The 20,179-nt window shown below is 38.9% G+C and overlaps 1 protein-coding gene across 2 annotated transcripts in view; it reads left to right on the top strand.

Annotated features, from left to right (window-relative positions):
• LOC105007829 (UDP-glucuronosyltransferase) overlaps window positions 1-20,179 on the top strand; it is a 32,306-nt gene that overhangs the window by 8,858 nt on the left and 3,269 nt on the right. The window contains exons 2-4 of one of the 2 annotated variants that reach the window (XM_029115597.2): window positions 15,380-15,874; window positions 17,549-17,680; window positions 18,351-18,438. In XM_029115597.2, coding sequence (XP_028971430.2) covers window positions 15,380-15,874; window positions 17,549-17,680; window positions 18,351-18,438 — 715 coding nt within the window. Of the gene's footprint in view, window positions 1-202; window positions 729-15,379; window positions 15,875-17,548; window positions 17,681-18,350; window positions 18,439-20,179 lie in introns of those variants that run through there. The other variant, XM_010866890.5, reaches the window with a different exon arrangement.

The raw sequence follows: 20,179 nt of genomic DNA, 5'->3' as shown, positions 1-20,179 counted from the left end.
TGTCATGCAGTGAGGCTGAACTTACAGAACAAATTGAGACCTACTGTAGGAGTGAGAGATGTTGATATAAATAAGTTATTATTGCTACAGGAAGTAATGAGATCCACATTTTAGCTTGAATACAATGTAGCAATGAGATTCCCAGACACTCATGAAACATCTGCAGCATTCCTGACGGTTTCTCTCTGTCCGTCCTCCCCAGTTACAAGGAGAAAATGTTGAAGTTGTCAGCGGTGCATAAAGACCGACCCATGGAGCCACTGGATCTGGCCGTGTTCTGGACGGAGTTTGTGATGCGCCACCGCGGAGCAGAACACCTGAGACCCGCTGCTCACTACCTCAACTGGATCCAGTACCACAGTTTGGACGTCATCCTTCTGCTACTCACCATAGCGATCACTGTTATCATGGGGACTGTTACATGCTGCAAAGTCTGTTTCCACAAGTGCTGCAGAGAGAGGAAGACTATGAAGAAGAAGAGGGAATGAATGCATGTGAATGAATGCAATGTGAACGAATGAATGTAATGTGAATGAATGAATGTAATGTGAATTAATGAATATAATGTGGATGAATGAATGTAATGTGAATGAATTAAAGCATTTGGCCTCAATCAAAAAATTACCACTGAATTACCACTAATAAATATTAAATGTACATAATTGCTATTCAACTATTGTCCATTGTTTTTATCCCACAAAATGATTAAATAATGACTGTGTACTTTCTGAGAATGTATTATTTCATACTGACTGTGTACTGTCTGAGCAAACTTAATTTGTATATTTATGTAATTCAAATTTAGGATTGTGAACATAATTTGTTAAAAATCTGTCTTTAAAATTTTTAATGTTAGTCATTTTGCAGACACTGTTATCAAGAGTCAATTATAGTTAGTACATACATTTGATGAAGTTTAATGTAAGAACCCTGCAATCCATTAGTACCCACACAGAAAACTCATGCAAAACATATAAGCACATGTATGTAGAGGATGTCTCAAAATATATTTACATATGTGCCCTGAATATGTTCACGTAATATATAACTTGCGCTTCTCACAATATCATAATACAATGCATGTCATATATTTAACGTTGAATATTATGTGTTAAAATAATTAAATAAATGAATATGCAGAACTTTAAGCATTTCTCATCAATACATGATGGAATAAACCTTCAACACATTATTTTCCAGAGAACCTCCTTGTTATACGGTGCAGGGCTTGACATTTAGCTGTGGCGTGTAACGCTGTCACTCTTACTAGCCACTTTGGCAGGTGGCATTCTATATATCGATACACAGGGTGTTGGCATGGTGAAACATGATTTTGCGCTCATATAGAAAACAAAACACTGGACCTGAATAGACGGTAGAAGGAAACTTTTTCCACAAGTTATTAGCCGCTCAGCATTTTCACTATCCACCATTTTGTTGTTGGGGAATTACATTTTATTTGATCAAATCTGACTATGGTGTGCTACATCTTAGCCTTGTTCACTGGTTCAGTCACTATTCGGCAAAGCTGGTACAGCACTCTACCTGTGAAATACTTTATATAATGTGGCTACACACTTGAAAAAGACAACTATTATAGTGTTAAATCTCCCCTGTTGTCCATGTCCACTTGAGCAACTAATGCACGCTACAAAATACAATCACACAAGCAAAGATGGACACTTTACTCTTCCTTGTTGTCAGAAATGAGTCCAAGTGGTCTTCAGTTCTATCTTCACCTTCCACTGCCGATGGACCCGTTGCTGGACATGGACAATGAAAACCCGTTTAAAAACAGTATAGAAAAGTGTCAACCATTTGTTTCAATTCGTTCATAATTTATTTATATCACTTTTACAATTTTGACAAATATATTGTTTTAATCGTTACTTGTGGAACTCGTAGTAAAAATCTTTACATTTGAGTACTTGTGAGGTGACTCGATGTTCATCTATGTTTGAAAAAAGTTACCAACCAAGCTAGTTAGTAGTTGACTTACTGTAATGTAGCTTGCTAACGTTTGAGCTAGCGTTAGTTGGCTTGCTAGACAGTACTGTAATTCGATTTGAACTACCAACGTAGTTGGTAACTATATGTGTAGAGAATTTACGTGTATCAGAATCTCTGAAGAAGAAGAGGCTTTGGTCCAAAAGAAGATTTAACACAAAGATTTATTAATAAAAATGATAAGTCAAAATACATTAATTAAGCTGCAGCGGGCCTGTAAATAGTTGTTTTAACCCTTAAGTGTCCACATCTATTCGCCCAGACCTCCGTCTCTCTATCGACTTTATTTTTTATATTTTATTATGATTTTTTTTTAATTAATGCCAAGGTATCAAACATGTAAATAACATACATAGCAAAAAGGTACAAATACAGGATATTTACAACGAAATTAAGAAGGCAAAGCAGCACATAGCCTACATACACACATATAGCTTATAGGCCTATGCAATAAAAAAAATTTAAAATAAAAATTAACATCATAGCAGAAATCTTTACTGAAATAAATTAAAAAGTTGAAACAAGTTTATTGTCTTAAGGGCTTTAAGATTCGTAGATGATGAAATGCTTTGGATGTACTGTTGGACCTCTCCACTAAAGACAATGAATAAGGGATTTTGACGAGTGAATTTACTTCGGTGAATGTGACATTTTGCAAGGAACAATAATAAAATTAATAATAAAATAGTCATTAAGTTTAGCTTTTTGTATATTAAAGAAGCCAAACAGCACATCATTAAAAAGCAAAGAGAAATCTGGAAGCACATTGCATTTGATAAAATTAGAAAATTCTGACCAAAACAACTGTGAGTGAGGACAATCCCAGAAGATATGAGGAGCAGATTCATCAGGGGCACCACCAATATTTGTGTCTAAATCTGGTTTAAACCTTTTCAAATAAGCTTTAGCATGGTACATTTTGTGTAATAATTTAAACGAAATTTCTCTAACCTTGTTAGTTATTATGTATTTCAAAGACAGAGTCCATACTTTTTTCCAATCAATATGGTCAAACAAATTCTTCATATATGAAGCCACATATGGAATTGTTGAAAGAGAGATCTAATTCTATTGTTACGTGATGAAGGATGTGACAAAAAACACAATTTTCCTATTGGGAGCTCAAAAGGGTCTAAAGTCATAGGAAAAGTGTCAGATGATCTAACAGATTCCTTTAGAAGGATAATAGCTCCTTTCGTGATAGCGTTCATTACAAATGAAATTTTTTTGGGTGTTACTGGGAAATTAAATGTAAATAAAAATTCAGCATAATTTAAAATAAAACCTTCTGAATTAAGTAACTGGGAAACAGTCAGAACATTTTTCTCAAACCAATTACTAAAAAACAAAGATTTCTTCTTATATACAATATTTTGATTGTTCCAAATGAAGTATCGGTGAGGGGAAAAGTTGTGTTTATAGATTAATGACCATGCAAGTAATGCTTGCTTATGGAATTTAGATAAATTGGAATAGGAAAGGGAGACCACCTAATTTGGAAAAGAAGTAATTAGGGATAAAGTTCAAGATTGATTTTGGATTTCATAAAAACTGATTATCTTGATTCTTAGTGATCACGATGCCTAAATAAGTAACTTCTAGTTTAACTGGAATATTATAAAAGGAGGGTACTGCGCAATCTTTAATAGACATTAACTCGCATTTACTTAAGTTAAGATTAAGCCCTGAAGCTTTAGAGAACAAACTTATACAATCAATTGCTATAGGAATTTGGGAAGTATCTCTTAAAAATAAGGTGGTGTCATCCGCCAATTGGCTAATAATAGCTTCCCGATCTGCTATACGGATTCCCTGAATACCGCTTTCAATGATAAAAGTTGAGAGTAGCTGCACACAAAGTAAAAATAAATAAGGAGAAATGGGACACCCTTGTCTGACTCCTCTAGATAAACTAAACCTTGGGGAAGTGCCATTCTTTAATTTAATCGAACAGCTTCCATTAGTGTAAAGGGTTTTAATTAGTTTGCAGAACATATCACCAAAACCAAATCTATGTAATGACTTAATAATAAATTGTTGCTCCAAAGAATCAAACACCTTATAGAAATCTAAAAAAAGAATGAAGCTGTCCTCCTGTATCAAATCTGAATAATCTAATTGATCAAGAACCAATCTTATATTACCAACAATATGTATTTTGTTCATGAAACCAGATTACGTCTCATCTATTACAGAATCCAGTACAGATTTTAATCTTTTAGAAAATATAAGAGCTAAAATTTTATAATCATTGTTGAGCAGAGATACAGGATGCCAATTGTCAATAAAAAGTAAGTATTTTTTGGGTTTTGGGATTAAAGTAATTAATCCTTGAGTAAGAGTTGGGGGGAGAGTCTCATTCTGTATACTTTCTTCAAAAACTTTAAGTAAAAAAGGAGATAACTCTTCAGAAAACTGTATGTAGAATTCTGCGGTTATTCCATCAGTTCCGGGTGATTTATTGTTTTTAAGCTCTATAATTGAATTAATAACTTCTAATAAAGTAATTTTACTATCACATATGTATCTGTCATTTCTTGAAATATTCTTGCAGTTTTTAACAGACTCAAGAAAAGTACAGGCTGCCTCTTCAGAAAAAATGTGACGGTAAAGATTACTGTAAAAATTGGGTTATTGGTCACGGTCCCATCAATATTTAGAGTTTCAATTAATTAGGTTTTTAAGCAACTCTTTTCTAATCTGAAGAAATATGCTGTGTTGCATTCTCCCTCCTCAATCCATTTTTGTCTAGATCTTATATAAGCGCCCTGTGCTCTATAAGTGTACAGCTCATCTAATTTACATTGCAGTGCAGCATACTCAAGCCCATCAGATTCAGAAAGCTGCTCTTGGGGTTTGGAAGAAAGCATCATAATTTTAGACACCACCTTATTTTCTTCTGCTCTTTTAGATTTAGCTAAATTACTACAACATTTTCTGAAATATTTACCGATTTCATGCTTCAACAGTTCCCACTGTCAACCATATGAATTTAACACTAAAGCTCTCTTCCAGTGCTGTTCAATTAATAATGTAATATATTTTTTAACATCTTTAAACAGGAGAAGAGAATTATTCAATTTCCAGTAAGAAGGAACTGCGCTGAAATCAAGGGATGCTGAAAGACTGACCGTAAGAGAGATAGCACTGTGATCTGTAAGAGGTGTAGCATGAATGCTGGTTGAGTTACAACTGCTTGCTAAACTTTGAGAAATAAGCCAGTAATCTATACGAAACTGTTTAGAGTGGTCCTTACTGCTCCAGGTATATAATCTCTGCTGTGGATTTGTTTCTCTCCATATATCAACAACACTAAATCGCATCATAAATGCATTCATAATTGGACATACAGGAGCCGCTCTTGGAGGAAACCTATCCCAATCACTATTTAATACCATATTAAAATCCCCACCCAAAATAAAACCAGGATTTGGGTATTTATTTATATAGTACTGTATATGATCACTAATCACATCTATTAAGGCGGTATTTTCCTTAGAAGAATTATATCCATACATATTAACCAGAATTGTGGTGGTCTGACTCAGGAAAATCACTAACAAAAGAAAATGACCCTTAGGGTCATTGATGAGGTGAAGTATTTCACCAGCAAACTTATTTTTCAAAATAGCGACACCTTCTGAACGCTCTGTACTGTGAGACAACCATACATCATTGCCCCACTGGGACCTCCAAAATTTTACATCATCCTGTGTTGAATGGGTTTCCTGAAAAAAACAGAAATCTGATCCATGGATTTTAACAAACAAAAAAAGGGCTTTGCGTTTCACATTGTTTCTTAACCCCCTGGCATTAAGAGAAATGAACGATATTCACATTAATGAATGAACAACTGAGAACAGTTATAAACAAGAATCAGACCAAAGGCAAAGAGGCGAGATTGACTGAGAAGAAAATTGAAAAAGGGACAGAGCTTACGTGACCAATAGAAAAGACCAAAATGAAAGGACCAGCTGTAATATAAAAAAAAGTTCAGATGCCAAAGTGACAGTTAACAGTCACCTTTTTCGAAAAAAACTGTCATCGTAATTCTCTTAAAGGAAATCACTTCACAAGGTAATCTCCACACCTTCAATAAACGCTCGCGCTCCGACGTAATAGGCCGTTTTTCCAGCATCCCTCGCCTGTTTTATTCTCGGCCACAAGGTCTTCCGTCTTTCCCGGTCTGCTGAAGTCAGATCCTCTGCGAAGTGCAAGCTGTTATCTTTAAGGAACTGGGACTTCTTGGCAGCTCTCCATAAGGCATAGCGTACAACCCGTGAGGTAAACTGCATGATGATGGCGCTAGGTTTCTGGTTGTCACCTCTCCTCCCCAGCCAATGCACAGTGTCAACGACATCAGGGTACTTGCTCTTGGCCTCGGGGTAAGTCTCGCCGCATATGCGAATTACCTCAGATCTGATATTTTCATTGACATTTTAAGACACCCCAAACAATCTCAAGATCTCTCTAGATCAGAAATGGGCGTTTCACAGGTATCCGAGAGACGTTCTTGAGCTTTAAGTCGGGTATCTACATTTTTCACATTCTTCTTTAGATCCTGCATTTCGGCACAAACAAAATCTACCGTTTTCTTCAGCCCTTCTATCTTGAGGGCATTGGCGCTAATCATTCCTTCAAGCGCGTCAGACCGAGAATTGATCAACGAGGAGAGTTTGGAAATGACGGCAGAATCAGCCTGCTCATCTGGATTTGAGGGTTCATCTTTTTTATTAACAGGCGACTTGCTTGGAGTGACAGGAAGCGGAGTCGCGTAAATATTGGTTTCTTTTCCAGCAGGAGAAGCATAATCGTGGACATCCATACTAATGTCGACAACATCAGCATTTACTCGTTCTTTGCATTTTTCAAACTTTGGCATGTTTGCAGATCTCGTAGTTCGACGTATTGACAGCTTATGTAGCAAAAATAAAAAGATACAGCTAGCCTTTCTAAAACAGTAAAAGTTTGGTCAGGAGCTCAGGAAACTTCATCTTACTAAGGCGTCATCTTGAATCCCCCTCTCTCTATCGACTTTATTCCTCTAGCCCCAGGTGCGGTTACTTTTCACTCTCGTGAGTAAAAACCATCCTTATTGGCTCTTCATTGGCATGGTGACATGTTGGACGAATCTCATTGGTTTCTTCGCTGTCCAATGAGGAAGGACATGCTCTAAACTCTGCGCCCTTGGGGTCATTTTCGGTTACAGATCAACAGATTCTTGGTTACAGGAATTAACATTCTATTGTCCTAACTTAGTCTAGGACACCATGGGGTTGGAGACAGAAGGTTTCTTTCTGCTGTATAGGAGGTGGTTTCTTTTGCATGTTAATTGTTGGGTTTTAATCCTATCTCTCTCTAAATAAGACAGGTGAAAAGTCAGAGTGAGTGTGAGACAAAAGGCTGTCTTGACCTATTCTTCACAGAGACAAGGTGTGATGGAGTTTGATGATGGAGTTTTAAACCTTGAAAGTTATTGTATTCAATCATATTTTCCTAAACTGGCTGCAGCATACAATTTTATAAAACAAAAACATAGAAATACATGGTTATTAAATTTAGCATTATTTAAACTTTATTTATTTTAACATATGACAGATAGTTATCTATCTGCTTTGTAAAGAAGTTAAATACGCTTACCTGTGATTCCTTGTCCTGAAATGATGAAGATGCTCCTGAAATGATGTCGGCTTAATGAACTAAACTGATGTTTGTTTAATGTAGTCGTACAGTACCGTTTGCTAGCTGCAGTAGCTAATTAGCCAGGTATACTTTGAAAGAAAACTTGCGCTACCTGCAGTATTTATGTATATTACAGTACTATAATATAGGCTATACGACTAAATTAGAAAATAACTAAATTGGAAAATTGCTAGATTAGAAAACGAAAGTATGATTAACATCAATGATTATAACAACAACTGATGTGATTTTCATTGAAAAAAAAGATCCTTATGTGGAAAAGAAACTGATACCATAAAATATAGAGGTGGACTTTGATGTTATTCGAACTGTTCTGTTTCCGCTGGTACTAGGGCCCTTTCAAAAGTCAGCAGCCTTTGCCTCTGCCAGAAGGCTGAAACTTGACCACAAGGATCTTTCAGCAAGACAGTGACCCCAAGCACACATCAATATCGACAGAAAAACTGTTAATTTACCAGAAAGTCAACATTATGCAATGGCTATTGCAGTCTCCATGCTTGAATACCAATGAAAACCTGTGGTCTTAAAGGTATAAAGAGGCCAGTCCATTAGGATCTCCAGAATCTTGAAATATTATTAATGGAGAAATGATCTAAGAACCCCTTCACTTCTATTTAAATGTCGAATTATGTTTTGAAAAAAACAGTCTCCATGTCTACAACCCTTTAGCTCTCTAGCTTATAAGCAGAATTGAGAATTATATTTATTACTACAAAACAGGCTGCTTTTATTGCATTAACTAATCCACTGAGTTACTAATATTTGCCTTTCCCTCAAAAAAGTAAGCTGCACTTCTGGTTGTGTTAGTGGCTTTTTATCAAAGCATGGCCTCCTTAATGATCTCATACTGCCTCCTTCAATCAATATTTTACCAAAGACATGAAAGACTGTGATATCACCAACACTCCAAATATCACCAACATCCCCAATACTCAGACCACATGCATTTATTTATTAATTATTATTTATTAATTATTCCAATTGGACTTTTAATATCTCACCCGGCACAGCCAGAAGAGGACTGGTCACCCCTCTGAGCCTTGGTCCTCTCTAGGTTTCTCCCTAAATTTCGGCCTTCTTAGGGAGTTTTTCCTAGCCACTGAAATTCAACACTACTGTTGTTTGCTCCTCGGGGTTAAAGGCCGGGTGTTTTGTAAAAGCACTTTGTGACAACTGCTGATGTAAAAATTGCTTTATAAATACATTTGATTGATTGATTGAATACCAGTAACACCTCCAATTTCACCAACACCCCCAATATCAACCAACCCCAACTATACCGCCTACACCCCCAATATCACCAACACCCCAATACCACCAACACCACCAACACCCCAATACCACCAACACCCCCAATATCACCAGCACCCCCAATATCACCAACACCCCCAATACCACCAACACCCCCAATATCACAGACACCCCTAATATCACAGACACCCCCAATATCACAGACACCCCCAATATCACCAACACCCCCAATATCACCAACACCCCCAATATCACCTGCACCCCCAATATCACAGACACCCCCAATATCACAGACACCCCCAATATCACCAACACCCCCAATATCACCTGCACCCCCAATATCACCAACATCCCCAAAATCTCCTGCACCCCCAATATCACCAACACCCCCAAAATCACCTGTACCCCCAATCCCACCAACATCCCTAATACAAGCAACACCCACAAAACCACCAACACCCCCAATACCTCCAACTAATTTCAACTCTTTTTACAGACTCAGATCATTTTGAGTCATTCAGTAAAGAGTTAGAATCTTTCGAGTCATTTCGTTAAAACTAATGCTTATTGTCCAATTGAACAATAGAAATTACATTATGAGTCTTTTCTACTTAAGCATACGCTCGGTATACTGTATGATTTAAATTAAATACAAATACTAGGCTGCATTAATTTTTGTCTACCATGTGTCCAATTATTTGTTACAAACGTCTTTATAATGCTACTTTCTTGATTCTTTGAGAGTGTAAAACTAACAGCTGTTTGACAGAGCACTGAGCTGGATGACAGTGTGTTCAGTGGTTGGGGTTAAACTCCACTGCCAGCCTTTCAAAAGAAAAAAACAACTGAATGATTCAATCGTTCATGAATCTTTATTACTTACACAAACGCTCTGTGTATAATTTGATGTGGTTATCATGACAATAAAAATGAACACATACATATTCATTATTGTAACATGCATGCAATTATCAGCTACAAATATTCTTGCAAACGTTAAACTAAACTCGGTCGGAAGGGGAGTAGGCTACTGAGCTTGTTTCGTTCAAATGAATGAATAAATAGTTAAATTAAACGATAAAAGTCAGTCATTCGCAAGTCTTTTTTACACAGGCAAATGCTTTGTGTACAATTTAATCTGTGTTTATCATTACAATCAAAAATCAACTACTACATTAATTATTTCAGGCCTACCATGTGTCCAATTATCTGTTACAAACATGTCTTTATAATGCTACTGTCTTGATCTATTTTTTTTTGCAAACTTGAAATTAACAGCGTATTCCCTGGTCTTGCAGGACTCCGCTGACAAACAGATTCACAAACAGACTAACAGTTTTTTCCCTCAGGCCATAAGGCTCCTCAACCAGAAACACTGATCTGGGATCATACTGACACATAAACATTCCAGATGCTCTGATGTCTTTCTATGTGCATTCAATTGACATTAGAATATTTTAATGTTCATAGGCATATTACACTTATATTTATAATATTCAATGCTTCTACCCCTATTGTTCATATTCCCATTCTACACTTGTTAATATTGTTGCTAGTTTACATTGTAATGTACATTCTTTGCTATATTTTTATTTACATAATTCTTAATTCTCACTGTGTAGATGCCATGTGCCATGTCACAAGAATTTAATTGTTCCGAATTATGCTATTCGGTGTATTTGATAAATAAAAGACTCTGAATGTCTACTGTGGCACAAGTCACAGAAAATGTTCATGGGGAGGACTGTGTCACAACACACAGTGCATCACACCCTGCTGCGTAAGGGGCTGCATAGCAGCTGACCGGTCAGAGTCCCCATGATGACCCTGTCCACCATCGAATGCGACTACAATGAGTGTCGGAACTGGACCTTGGAGCAGTGGAAGAAGGTCGCCTGGTCCAATGAGTCCCATTTTCTTGACACAGCTATGTAAATCTGTCCTTTTACACAATGTGGGACAGAGGAGCCAGGAAGAGGCCCAACCGTTAGAACCTTCTAGAATAACACTATCACCCTTTCAGGACAATCGTGCATTCTGATTTAGACTGTTGGTTAATGGGCGTTCTGTGTTCTGTAGTAGAACCGTAGTCAGAGTGGAAACAGACTGTTAGTTATTGGTTGTTCTGTGTTCTGTAGTAGAACCGTAGTCAGAGTGGAAACAGACTGTTAGTTATTGGTTGTTCTGTGTTCTGTAGTAGAACCGTAGTCAGAGTGGAAACAATCAATCAATCATATGTATTTATAAAGCCCTTTTTACAACAGCAGTTGTCACAAAGTGCTTTACAGAGACACCCGGCCTTAAACTCCAAGGAGCAAACAACAGTAGTGTTCAGTGGCTAGGAAAAACTCCCTAAGAAGGTCGAATTTTAGGAAGAAACCTAGAGAGGACCCAGGCTCAGAGGGGTGACCAGTCCTCTTCTGGCTGTGCCGGGTGAGATATTAAGAGTCCGATTGGAATAATAAATTTCTCTGGGCTAAATCCAGAGGCTATTTGATTTTAGACTAGGTCAGAAGTATGACCAGGTGGACAAGGACAGGGACAGCAACGGGCCCCCCAAACCAGATAATCCGCAGGTGTGGACCAGGACCTCATCTCCTCCTAAAATTTTAAACTGGAGGAGATTGAGAAAAATTAGTAATACATCCCTCATATCCCCCAGCACAATAATATAGCAGCGTAACACCTTGGAACTGAAACCAAACAGACTGTTAGTTATTGGTTGTTCTGTGTTCTGTAGTAGAACCACAGTCTCAGTGGAAACAGATGGACCATTGACTCTAATGATGGTGTTTGAATTGTCCTGGAGGCTCGTCAACATTCTTCAGTTAGTTGTTTACACTGTAGAGCAATGAGATTGCAAAGACACATGAAAATTACCATCAAACAACTGTCCTATCACTGGAACTAACTGCATATTTAACTTTGATAATCAGAAAGCTTCACAGTAATTTGAGTACCAAAACATTTCTTGTTGAGGTAATGAATAGAAGGGGTAGAGAAAGGCTCATTCTCTGGGAGGAACAGTGTTCAGGATAACATTGTCGTACAATCCTGTTTCCAAAAAAGTTGGGAAGCTGCGTAAAACGCAAATAAAAACTGAATGCAATGATGTGCAAATCATTTATCCCTATATTTATTTGAAAATAGTGCAAAGACAAAATATATGTTGAAACCGAGAAATGTTATTGTTTTTGAAAACATATATGCTGATTTAGAATTTGATACCAGCAACACGTTACAAAAAAGGCGGGATAGGGGCATGTCTACCACTGTCTTGCATCGCCTCTTCTTTAAACAACAATAAGCATTTGGGAACTGAGGAGACAAATTGTTGTAGTTTTGAAAGTTAAATGTTTTCCCGTTCTTGCTTGTTATAGGATTTCAGCTGCTAAACAGTTCGGGGTCTCCTTTGTCATATTTTTTGTTTCACAATGCCCCAAATGTTTTCAGTGGGTGACAGGTCTGAACTGCTGGCAGGCCAATTTAGTACCCAGACATTTTTCTACAGAGTCATGCTGTTGTAATACGTGCAGAATGTGGTTTGGCTATGTCTTGCTGAAATAATCAAGGCCTTCCCTGAAAGAGATGTCATCCGGATGACAGCATATATATTGTTCAGCATTAATGGTGTCTTCACAGATGTGGAAGTCACCCATGCAATGTGCACTAATGCACCCCCATACCATCTCAGATGCTGGCTTTTGAACTGTGCGGATAAGAAGCCAGACGGTTACTTTAGTCCGGAGGATGCGGCATCCATGACTCCAAAATCACAGGCCCAGAGAATGCAGGCTGTGGCACTGCTGGGGTGTTATGGAAGCCCAGGTTGCTTTATTATTGGCCTTCAGCTTGTCTGTGTTGTAGGGTCTGGTATATTTCATTTTCCTCATGAAAATACAAGGTCATGCGAGTTGGTATTGCAAGTTACCAGTTGTTTTGGCACTGTGGGCAGGTGCCAAGTCCTGCTGGAAAAGGAAATCAGCATCTCTATAAAGCTTGTCAGCAGATGGAAGCATGAAGTGCTCTAAAGTCTCCTGCTAGACGGCTGCATTGACTCTGGACTTGATAAAACACAGTGGACCAACACAAGCAGCTGACATGGTACCCCACATCATCACTGACTGTGGAAAAGTCACACTGGACATCAACCAACTTGGATTCTGTGCCTGTCCACTCTTCCTCCAGACTCTGGGACCTTGATTTCCAAATGAAATGCAAAATGTACTTTAATCTGAAGAGAGGACTTTGGACCACTGAGCAACGGTCCAGTACTTTTTTTATCACCCAGGTAAGATGCTTCTCACGTTGTCTCTGGTTTAGGAGTGGCTTGACACTAGGAATGCGATACTTGTAGCCCATTTCCTGGACATGGTGGCTCTTGATGCACTGACTCCAGCCTCAGTCCACTCCTTGTGATGTTCCCCCAAGTTCTTGAATCAGCTTTGCTTGACAATCCTCTCAAGGCTGCAGTCATCCCTGTTGCTTGTACACCTTTTCCTACCACTCTTTCACTTCCAGTCAACTTTCTATGAATATGCTTTTATACAGCACTATTTGTTGCAGTAGTTGCCTGCTCTGTCTCTCAGAGTGGTGAACCCCTCCCCTCCCCATCTTTACTTCTGAAAGCAAACAAGCCAGTATGTTTATTCATATAGCACAATTCATACATAGAAGCAATTGAATGTACTTTACAGTGAAAATAAAAATACAAAATGCAATGGACAAATGTGAGGTATTTATGTGACTTTGAGAAAGTGTGTTTTACCAACAGACATGTTGACTAGAACCGCTGGATATACTGTATATGATCTGGCAGATGGTATCTCTGGACTGGAGGTGTGGCTGTTTCTTTCCAGGGGAAGCTTTCTTTGCATGCCACTAGTGTTTTTGAAGTGTGTGTGGGTGTGTGTGTGTGTGAGAAAGAAAAAATAGTGTGTGAAAGAAAGTTAGAATGTGTCTGTGTGCGTGCAAACACCTGTGTGCGTGTCAATGAAAGCTTACGTTTGCCTGTCAGTGCTTCTGGGTGAAAGGGGAAAGGGGAGGGGCTAAAGTTAATGGGCTGGTTCCTCACGAAACATGATGTCATCCTCTGTGTTGGAATCCCACTGACTTGCCCAGAGCAGGGGTTGATCACGACTTACATGTTGCTCTGTAAATAACGTTCACGTAAAACAATTTGTCATGCTGCTCAACTGAAAAGCAAATCCATAACAGCCAACTGTTTATTTTGTAGAACTAAAAAACTTAAACTATGAGAATAGGAGCACTACTGTAAATTATACTTGTAATTTTTTTTTCATTTCCATTTTAGTCATTTAGCAGATGCTCTTATCCAGAAGGACTTACAGTTAGTTCATATATTTTAAGAAGTTGCATGTGACAACACCACAGAGCAAAATCAACATTCAACTTTTCAACATACTTTATTAAGACAGAAGACAATACAAAGAATGAACATTTCAAGCATTAGTTCACAAAGGAATGTTGTTGTGGCTGTTAATAAAAAAGCATAATGCAATAGCAATTATAAAAAAATATAATGATATAGTGCCAATTTATAATTTTCTTAAAATAGCTTAAAATTAAATGAAGCCTATGTATATGACACATGTTTACTTTTCTTGATGTTATCTGATTATAAATCTATAGTTTAGTCACTAACCATTTAATCAAAGCCTCAGACCCACTTTGTATGTTAAAGTTGTGAAAACATAAGCAAGATTACTGGTGAACAAATCACATTCATCTCAAAGTTAACTTTTAGGAATAATTAGCCATTCAACCTACAGATAAAATTTACTCCACAGAGAGGAGTGGCTGGGGATATTTAAAAGCCTCCCCCACGCAGACAGACCCACCCGGCAGAGAGACACAGAGACAGATTTAGCTCACAGAGAAGACACATAAGTTAGTTTGAGGTCCAACCCCCTCTCAGTAGCAGTTCTCAAGGACGTAGCTTCCTTCTCACAACACATTACTGAGTAGAGGCACAGAGGAAGAGATTCAGAGAGGCATGGGCTGGAGGGAGAGTGCTGTTGGGCCGAGGTTGAGACTGTTGATGTGGCCAGGATTGTGTCTGCTGGGCCTGCTTTGCTGCCTGACCCTGGGTCCAAGGCCTGTCCAGGGGGACAAGGTCCTGGTGATGCCTGTCGACGGGAGCCACTGGCTCAGCATGAAGCTGCTGGTGAAGGAACTGGCAGCCAGGGGACATGAAATGGTGGTCCTGGTGCCTGAGACGTCCATTCTCATCCAGGATTCTGACTACTACAGGGCTGAGACCTTCAAAGTCCCCTACACCAAGGCACAGCTGGAAGACAACATCAACCAACTACAAGGCGGAGTATTCCTCAAACCGCCAAAGCTAACAGACCTATTTGCAAATGTGCAGCGTCTGCTTATCTTTACCAACACGCAGGTGAAAGGCTGCGAGGGTCTGCTGTATGACAAGCCGCTGATGCAGCGCCTCAAAGGAGAAGGGTTCCAGTTGATGCTAACAGACCCCTTCCTGCCTTGTGGATCCATCGTCGCTGAGTCCTTCAACATCCCAGCAGTCTATTTTCTGAGGGGCATTCCTTGTGGGCTAGATGACATGGCTACCCAGTGTCCCACACCCCCGTCCTATGTCCCACGCTTGTTCTCTGGCAACAGTGACCACATGGACTTCCTAGGGAGGGTTAAGAACATGATCATGTACATTGTGGAGAGCTACCTCTGCAGGGTAATGTTTGCCAGCTTTGATGAGCTGACCAGTAGATACCTGGAACAAGACATGACATACAAGGAGCTGTTGGGTCACGGGGCAATCTGGCTGCTGAGATATGACTACACCTTTGAATATCCCAAACCCAGGATGCCCAACATGGTCAACATAGGAGGCATCAACTGTGGCCAAAGAGGACCACTGCCAAAGGTGAGTCTCTTAGAAATGTGTTTTTTATAACATTTATATTTGAATCCTTTAGTGGACATTACTATCCAAAACAACTTGCAAGACTTGTAATGTGCACCCATGTGCAGATATATTAGCAGATATGGGACTGTCTGTAGAGGTAGATGTTCAACCCTCATGTCCTGAAACATTATGGGATATGGGATTGTCTGTAGAGGTAGATGTACAACCCCCATGTCCTGAAACATTATGGGATATGGGATTGTCTGCAGAGGTAGATGTACAAAAGCACAGATTAATCTTGCATCTTGATCATTCAGTCTAACAGAACTTAAAGGCTCAATCCTTCAGTAAAGATATGTTGCTCTGCAAAATGACTGACTGACTGACAGACTTACCAACTGACTACCTTACAGAATAACCGACTAAGTAATTCACTGGCAAACTGGTTAACTCACTGGGAATGTTTATCTTACTGGGTTCTGCTCCTTCTCTCTCTACTGAGCACATTCCACAAGCTCTTGTTTCCCTGCAATCTGTTAGCTGATCTAGAAAGCTTGTATTTTCTTGTCATTTTCAAGCGTTGTTGGTAGTGCTCAAAGACGACAGAGTGCTATGGGACTTATCTCAACGACAAGTCATCCTGGTAAGGTTTTAGGGAACAATGCAGAATTACAAAAAGGCAATCTAATTATATATCCGTCGTTATCACATTACCTAGAAATAGAGTTTCCAAAAAACGTTGAATTCAGATGTTTTATTTCTTAACCACATGCTTGAGTTTGTATAAGGCAAGAGGGCACAGTGCGGAAAAACATTTTGTAGAGGTAGTAGTATTGGTCAACTTTAACATTGTGAGGGAGTTTTCATGTGAATTCCTCTCTCTGCTCTGAACATTATGTGCCCCGGTGAAACATGAGCCAGAATAAACATGGGTGTGTCTAAATGGCCTCATATTACCTACAGAGTGCACTAGTTCTATAGTGCATGCCTAAATAGACCCTGGTCCAAAGTAGTGGACTACACAGGTGATAGGAGGCCATTTGGGATAACATTGCAGCTTTCTCTGGACTGTGGCCACAGTAATGTAACAGAGGAACTGAGAGGCCAGCTATGTAGACCACAGGAAGGGAAAATACTCTTTAATGGTTGTTCAGCACTGCTGGGGTTTGAAGTTAGCTGGGTTGGTTATACAGTTGTGCTCATAAGTTTGCATACCCTGGCAGAAATTGTGATATTTTGGCAATGATTTTGAAAATATGACTGATCATGCAAAAAAACTGTATTATATTTTATTTACCTCGGGAATCTCATTTCTGCTATCCCTGCATTTCAATTGCGCATGCTACATTGCACCTTGCACATCTAGAATAGCCATTTGTACTGCATTTGCCTTAATTGCACATCTGTACATCACACTCATAACATACATTATACATAACACTTGTAAGTTTTCTGCCCTCTTCTTTTTGCACTTCTGGTTAGATGCTAATTGCATTTCATTGTACTGTACTTGTACTTGTTCAGTGACAATAAAGTTGGATCTAAACTAATAAATTAAACTGTGGGTTCAAAAAATCATTAATAACACGTTATTATTCTGTGATTTGCTCTTTCTATAAAGAACAAGGCAGGTCTGGTCTGCATGTAAAATGTTTTTATTAAGTAACCCTCCTCCTGCCTTTCTATCTTCAGGACCTGCAGGAGTTTGTAGATGAGTCAGGAGAGGATGGTTTCGTGGTCTTTACTCTGGGCTCCGTGGTCTCCCAGATGCCAGAGGACAAAGCAAAGCAGTTCTTTGATGCCTTCAGCCGGATCCCTCAGAGAGTAAGGACACCTTGAATACACACCAATGGGTCGCTGTTTCCAACATACGACACAAATAGAGCTACTATGTTTACTGCAACTAATTGTTTCACTACATTGGATGAGAGCTACTGTACCTTTACTATTCATTATGTTTCACTACTTTGGACCAGATCTAGTAAAGTCCTTTGTAGGGAATAGAGTGTAATTTTAAATACGCCCCCTTATCTACCTCTTATAGCCTGTTTCCCAGAGTTCTCCCTTTCTAACCAACTTTCTCTATAGACTGACCAACATTATTTTACATATTCTCTACTTCCTCTGTAGACTGACCGACACAGTATTTAATATAGTCACCACCTTCTCTGTAGACTGACCGACACAGTATTTAATATAGTCACCACCTTCTCTGTAGACTGACCGACACAGTATTTAATATAGTCACCACCTTCTCTGTAGACTGACCGACACAGTATTTAATATAGTCACCACCTTCTCTGTAGACTGACCAACACAATATTTAATAAAAGGTGTGTCTCTGTGTTTCAGGTTGTGTGGAGGTAGATGTCCTCCAGTACTGGTATATTATTCTATAAAAACGGTGTGTCTCTGTGTTTCAGGTTGTGTGGAGGTAGATGTCCTCCAGTACTGGTAGATTATTCTATATAAACGGTGTGTCTCTGTGTTTCAGGTTGTGTGGAGGTACACAGGTGTCGTCCCTGACAACGCTCCAGCCAACGTCAGAGTGATGAAGTGGATTCCTCAGAATGAGCTGCTGGGTACGTCTCTCATTATTCGAGATAATGTTGGGTGGATTAAGGCATTGTCTTGCTTGTGTACACTTAGTATCGTTTTCAGCTTCAGACCAATCAATACTTTTCAATTAAATCATTGTATGAGATTATGTGAATCGCGTCTTCACGTGCATGCACACCCTATGACCAACTTCAATCACGTCTTTTACGGTCAAACAGAGGTCAACTCTCCTGGAAACCTCAGGAGATAAAAGCCTTCCTTGATTCTGACCATTTTACTACTCGGCTCTTGCAGCACTGAACAAACAGCCGGTTCTTTGAAGCCACAGCGTAACTCATTTACCATCTAAACCAGGTGCTGTCTCTGATTTGGCACCATAGAATTTGCTTCTCGGTACCAAAAAGAGCAAATGCACCACCCACAAAAATAGAACAAAAGCTTTCATACTTGGTTTGTATTATAGATAAATCCAAAAAGTTTGGGATGCTGTGTAAAATGCAAATAGAAACAGAATTTAATGATTCTGTATTTAAAATGTATCCCTATATTTAATTGAAAGTAGTAAAAAGACCACATATCAAATGTTGAAATTGAAAAACTTTATTGTTTTTGGAAAAATACATGACCATTTGGAATTTGATGCCAGCAACACGTATCAAACCATTTGGGCCAGGGGCATGTTTACCACTGTGTTGCATCACCTCTTCTTTCAACAATACTCTGTAAGCGTTTGGGAACTGAGGAGACCAAGTGCTGTAGTTCTGAAAGTGAAATATTTTCCCACTCTTGTTTGATATAGGATTTAAGAACAGTTCTGGGTCTCCTTTGTCATATTATTCATTTCATAATGAGCCAAATGTTTTCAATGGGTGACAGGTCTGGGCTGCAGGCAGGCCAGTTTAGCACCCAGACTCTTTTACTACGGAGTCATGCTGTTGAAATATGTGCAAAATGTGGTTTGGCATTGTCTTGCTGAAATAAGCAAGGCCTTCCCTGAAGAAGACATTGTCTGGATGGCAGCATGCAGTATGTTGTTCATAAACCTGTATATATTGTTCAGCATAACAGTGCCTTCACAAATGTGGAAGTCACCTATGCCATGTGCACTAATGCAGCACACATCATCACAGATGTTGGCTTTTTGAACTGTGCACTGAGAGGGGATGGCCCCTCTCCTCTTTAGCCCAGAGGACACAACAGCCATGATTCTCAAAAAAAAGTTTTAATAAAATGATTTGTCAGTCCACACAACAGTTATCCACTTCGCCTCAGTCCATCTTAAATGAGCTCGGGACCAGAGAAGGCAGCGGCATTTCTGGATCTTGTTTGTATCTGATTTCTTCTTTTCATGTTAGAGTTGTAACTTTTATTCTGTGGATGCAGCGATGTACTGTGTTCACAGAAAATGGTTTTCACATGTGTTCCTGAGCCCATGCAGTGATTTCTACTACAGAATCATGTCTGTTTTTAATGCAGTGATTTCCACTACAGAATCATGTCTGTTTTTAATGCAGTGATTTCCACTACAGAATCATGTCTGTTTTTAATGCATTGATGTCCACTACAGAATCATGTCTGTTTTTAATGCAGTGCCACCTGAGGGCCCAAAGGGTTAGATCACAGCCATCCAATATTGGTTTTCGGCCTTGTCTCTTGCTACAGGGATTTTCATCCGGATTCTCTGAATCTTTTAATGATATTATGTAGCATAGATGAGATCCCCAAACTCTCTACAATTTTATGTTGAGAAATTGTTGCAATTTG

Source organism: Esox lucius, chromosome 20 (assembly GCF_011004845.1).
Source record: "Esox lucius isolate fEsoLuc1 chromosome 20, fEsoLuc1.pri, whole genome shotgun sequence".
In the NCBI taxonomy this organism is placed as follows: domain Eukaryota; kingdom Metazoa; phylum Chordata; class Actinopteri; order Esociformes; family Esocidae; genus Esox; species Esox lucius.
The sequence above is the reverse complement of the archived record's forward strand: the minus strand, read 5'-3'. Positions and strand labels throughout refer to the sequence as shown.